Source organism: Cyprinodon variegatus, unplaced genomic scaffold (assembly GCF_000732505.1).
Source record: "Cyprinodon variegatus isolate N-32 unplaced genomic scaffold, C_variegatus-1.0 Scaffold228, whole genome shotgun sequence".
Lineage (NCBI taxonomy): Eukaryota > Metazoa > Chordata > Actinopteri > Cyprinodontiformes > Cyprinodontidae > Cyprinodon > Cyprinodon variegatus.
The window spans coordinates 307042-312911 of NW_015150681.1; the positions used below are offsets into that span (position 1 = coordinate 307042).

Below are 5870 nucleotides of genomic sequence, written 5' to 3' on the forward strand. Positions count from 1 at the left end.
AAAAAAAAAAAAAAAAAAAAAAAAAAAAAAAAAAAAGGAACCACTCCATAAGACAAGGTGTTGGCAGCATCATGCTATGGGATTTTATATGATAGACCAATTTTTTTTTTAAATTGTGGGTAGGAATAAAATTTAGTTAGAAATAAACATTTAAAACATTTGTAAGCATCACTCTAAATACAGGGCTGTGGTTTAACAAGGTGGTGGCAATATCATGCTGCGGGGATGCTTGTGTCCAGCAGGGACAGGGATGAGCTAAATTAATTAAGGGCAATATTTGGAGAAAACCAGTTAGAGGCTGGAAAAGACCAGGCTGGAGGTTCGTCTACCAGTAGGACAACCACAATGGGATTTTTAACAGGTTTAAAAGGGTTAAAAGTTCTGTTAAAGCAGGAAAGAGTGATTTTATAAAGTGTTTCTAAATGGAAAGAGTCATTATCTATCAATCTGAGAGTTGTGGTTTGGATTCCAGCTTCCTCCTGTCACATTGATATCTGACAGGGTGCTTTTGGGTGAATGTGCCTGTAATATTAAGCTCTTAGGGTGGTTGAAATGGCTACAAAAGCAGTTTATAAGTTAACTAATTTAACACTTCCTCTGGGTGTAGCTAGATAAAAATGTAAGCAATGCTTTTTACATTTATATAAAAATAATCACCTATGCATTTGTCTGTTCAGTCTATCACTTAAAATCCTAATAAAAAATACAAAGGTTGTGATTTTAAGGTGAATATTGTGAAGTTCAAGGGGTATAACCTAAATAAGATCTTTTATTTGCTCCTTTCAAAAAATAAGTCCGAAATGTAGCTGTCATTTCAAGCAGCACCAACATTCCATGAGTCCTTTTTTGCTCTAATTAACTGAAAATCAAATGAAGAAAATATAATAACTGCTAATGTCAAGTCTAAATCCTTATCTATAATTCTTATATTCACAATTATAATTATTATTATCCCAACTTTCTATTCATCTGCAGGTTAATTTCCCATTCAGGAGAAATCTGCTGGATTTGCTTCCTCAATGGCTTCATCACTGATTAAAACAGCAACATTATTACAACAGCAAGATGCAGCAAAATATTTATGCACCCGAATTTAATAAAAAAAAAAAAAACATGTGTTATTATGGCTCCATTATAAATCCTAATTTTTAGATAATTTGTTTTAATCTAGAACAGACAGCTTATTTGGATAAAAGAATACCAGGATAAAAACTTTTTTACCAATGCTGGAAATTATTTTCTGAAGTACATGAAGTGATCCAATGAGGTACATTTATATTTCCCCTATTTTGGTTTATGGTGTAATAGAAAAATATGTTTTTATTTTCTTTTAGCTGAAAAATGCATCAGACTGCTGTATCCTAGATGCACAGAGGAGCGTTATCACAGATCCATCCTCCCAGCAGCTGTTAGACGACAACCATCACTAACAACCAAGTCAATGAGTTGTTTTTCTTGGGGAAATGTTCCCCTGAAATATTGTGAATAGTCTGTTGTTATTTTTTTATGCACAAAAATAAATATAAACTCTGTAATTCAAAAAAGCATTACATAACATAGTATATTGTTTTAATGACTATTTGGTATTATTTAGTTTTTCTGATGCTTTGAAACTGCCCTATATTTGCAGTATCATATTCTTAAGTTTGTCTTTCAGACAACTAATCTTGACAAACCTAAGATATTTTTCAATACAACTGTGCTTTTTTCCTGTCCTGTCATTGACCAAAAAAAAAAAAAAGTAACCACTAGGTGGCGACAAATTCCACATGATTCACAGCCAAGCATGTGAGCATCCACAGCACTCACCACTCTGGAAAGGTTAAGATCAGATTTACAGTGTTGCCAAGGGGTTTAGAAACCAAATATTCTGGCTTGTGAATGAACTCCTTGTTTCTCCATCGCTTAATCCTTCCCTCTGTTGTAACTCTGACCTGGTTTTTCGCAAACGGTATGACATGAAGCTTCTAATTCTGATGACTCGCTGGAAAGTGATGCAATAACATGACAGTATAGAAAAAATGTTGGGATGTGGATAGCAGTTTATAATCATATCATGTACACAGGAATCTTGGCTAAATCTCTTTTTTACTCTGAAGTTTTAGACTTTAAACCCAACCAGTGACGGCTGAACTGATTTTTGAGACTCAGACTGACAGCTTTTGTTGCATCATCCTCAGGCCACAGCTTTCATTTGTGCTATGTGAATAGATTGACATTGACATTGACTTTTATCAGAATATTTCAGTAGATTCTTGATTGATTGACACCCACCCAGTGTACAAACATTTAGAGAAATGTACACTTTTTTCACTGATTTGAAGCTTTATTTCCTGAATGCTAAAACCATTATCCTAAAAAGTATTTGATATTATGGAAGTGGTGGAATTTTTAAACCTTTCCTGGTATTTGGTCTAAAAATGATGCTGACAACTGCTCTTATTTAGAACAAACATGTAACAAACACAATCATTTTATAATCAATTGACTCTGCACTGAAAAAAGTGACTTCTTGGTGCAGTAAACTCTATTAGAGTATTTGCTATAAATTCTACTCTGTATTTTTAAGCTTTGGTAAAAACTAGTTTCAGGAGTAAAATAAAACTTTTTTTAACGTAATACAGTACATACATTTTGGGAAAAGAGTATGTTTTACCTAGATTTCCTTGTACTATTTAAATGTTTTAATGAATTTTGGGGAACAAGCAAGTTTTACTTAGACTTCCTTATTTAATAGCAGTATGTACATAAATCTAATAATGCTACATAAACTGTACTCTAATCTACGTATATAGACCAAGCATGCATTGTCCACAAAAGTGGCGGATGTAGGGGGTGGCTACTTTGGCTACAGCCCCGGATGTTTTCCCAAGAGCCCCTGATCTAAGCTTCTAAGCTGATCTGAGTGAAATATGCAGTACTGGAATTCACCAGAGAGTGGCAGCATGCAGAAGTGTTTCCCTCTTGCTGCTGCCACTTTAGCCCAGCTCAGTCCAGGTGGCTAAAATATTTGATTTTCCTCTCATAACTCTGGCAAATAATGATCAAATGTCACCAAATCCACAGGATCTGTTTTTTGATGAAGAGAGGAATAAACACAATTAAAGACTTGCAGGTAAATTAATTTCTTTCGATGTTATGGAGGGGGAACAGATTATTTCAGGCAGCCGAAATATCCATTCTATCCTCCTCCTCCTCCTCCCATATTTTTAGGAAATATGTGTGATGGCATGTCATATGCCTGAAATGTCCTTAATCCAGTAATCTGTCATATTTTACATCAGAATGGGATTTAGCAGAAAGTCTACACTCTCACCTTTACCCTTAGGGCTAAGCCCCTGACCTCCTAGAATCCTAGATCCGCCCCAGGTTCAAAAATTTAAGGTAGAAAGTCTTGAACCCAAGGTATGCATATGTTATTCACATCCAGGAAAATTATTTATGGCTTTATCTTTATTATGGCCGACATTGGTAGGATAAAATTGCACAGTTAGTGTAGATTTTGTGAGCTTAACCAGGATGAGGTTAAAATTGAGTTCCAACACATTCTGATGGACTGACATGTACTGATTGTGGAGGCCATCAGATAAGAGTGGCATCAGTGTTTTGTTCTTTCTATATTATTTAGTCTTTTCCTATCCACTTATTTTTGCTCCTGATCTAAACCAGCTTGAGCTTACTTTGATCTTGGTAACATCTTGCATAAAATCAGAAAATACAGTATAGGCACACAATTATTCCACCACTATTAGCCCAAAACTTGATGGATCCAAGATTTTATGTATTTACACCAGGTTAGTTTATGTAGTTTACACCAACCCGTTATGTTGTTTTAGAGATTTAGCCTACCCTGCTTCTCACGAGAGGTTACTGGGGACCAAAATGTTCATTCACTTCTGAGGTCTGATATCTGCAGGAAATTTTTCCATCCACAACCCCTGCTCTCTGGATATGTTCTCTCTCTTTTTTTTTTTAAAGAGAACATATGTTAACCAGGTAGATTGAATGTAATAATATAAATTTAACCAGAAATATCTGAAGTAGCCTTTTACCATAAATTCATACCTGTTCAACACACCTCAAAGTTCCTTTTCAGTTTGATGTTGCTGCAGGATGATGGCCATCGATTTTCTAAAGCAGAAGACACCATGGGTTCAGCTAATATCAAAATCCAAGGCTACACCTCAGACTTTACAAATTGAGTCAGATTGCAGCCTAAGAACATAATCTCAATATTTTCTGCCTTTTGTCAACAGTTCAAGCTAATAATGTCATAATTTGAAAATGTTCTAGGCACACTTTATTCCCATAAAGTAGCAATTTTGCCTTGTTGATTACGATGTCCTAATTGACTAGAGTACCCACCTCCAGCAGGGTGGTACGCCATGTCAGAAAGCCTGGCTTAACTCCACCTTGTTTCCTCAACATGACAGAGCTGGCTGTACTCCAATAGCTTCCTTACCATTAAGATCTTAATCAAATAGAGCATTTTGGCTATAATGGACATGGACATAACAATTATGCACAGGTAGAAAACTTGTACTACTATCATGTTAATGTGAACTAATATCTCTGAGGCATCGTTATCACTCTTTGTTGAATCTATGCCAGGGATAATCAGGCCCTTTCTGAAGGATCCATCCAGGGATGTGTAACCCAGAAAGTGAATGGCAAGTGTATGCTTTATATCTAAAATGTACGCATTTGTAATCTAGCTGGGGGAAAAAAGTAAGGGTACAAATTGTGCATAATTTGGCACAAATAAAAGCAGACAAAGAACAGCTATGTCTAGAATGGCCACCAGACGGCAGTGCTGGTATCATAAGTTGAGAAACAAAATGTTCAGGCTGCATACAAGCTCTTTTAAGAAACCCTCCAAATTTCCACCAGACACAGAAATGACTCAGACACATTAGTAAACATTGCAAAGATGGTTGCAATGCATAATATGCCGCCTAGATTTTAACAATGAGTAAGGATCACATTATTAAGCTCATCTCATAGACTTTTAGCAAACTGCCATCAATTGATGGTTAAACTGTCTGGTATCAGTGATCTTCTGTTTCAGGTGATCTTTACTTCCTGTTCTGACAGCCAGGTAATCAGGTTGCAGATTGAAAACACATAGCTCAACGTTTGAAACCAAAACCTATCCCCCGTTACATTGTTCAATGCATGTAGCTCCTTAAAATTTATATTGCTTTCACACCAACTGCTGATTCTGCATTTGGTGAACAAATTAGGACAACTTGGACAGGGTGCTTTTCTATTAGTCATCCCAGAATAAAAGCTTATGTTTAATTTTTCTAACTGTTGCTTTAAAGTTTCTAAAACACCTCACATGTTACCTTAAGGATTTAAAGTAATCACAATACATGCGTATTGTGATTGTGATTGATGCTCCAAATTCATAGTCAAAAAACAGAAAAACTCAAATGGAAAAAAAAAACATGTGTTTGTGAAAACTATAATTCAAATGTTATCTATTGTTTTTAGATTTTCTTTCTTGATACCTGGCAGAGAAAAAAAACAAGATTTGTCTTGTTTTAGAGGAGCATTATCTTGGGAATATTGCCATCTAGTGGCTGAGTTCGGTAGCTTAAAAAAAAACATAACTTAGAAATCTGTTAATTACGGAAGAGGATTAGGGCCAGTGGAAAAAAAAAAAAAGTTAACTGATTTTTAAATTTTATTTCTGTTTAGTATGGGAAAAAATTCAGAATTCAGACTTTTTTCTCAGAATTCGGACTGAATTCTGACAATAAAAAAAAAGTCAGAATTCTGGGATTAAAGTCAGAATTCTGAGAAAAAAGTCTGAATTCTGAATTAAAAGTAAGAATTCTGACTTTTTTCCCATACTAAACAGAAAT

The 5870-nt window shown here is 35.1% G+C and overlaps 1 protein-coding gene across 1 annotated transcript in view; it reads right to left on the reverse strand.

Moving 5' to 3' along the window:
• Positions 1-4387, reverse strand: part of LOC107088738 (natural resistance-associated macrophage protein 2-like) — a 29037-nt gene extending 24650 nt beyond the window's left edge. Inside the window, exon 1 of the mRNA XM_015381094.1 lies at positions 4366-4387. Coding sequence (XP_015236580.1) covers positions 4366-4387 — 22 coding nt within the window. The remainder of the gene's footprint in view (positions 1-4365) is intronic.
• Positions 4388-5870: the final 1483 nt, after the last annotated feature.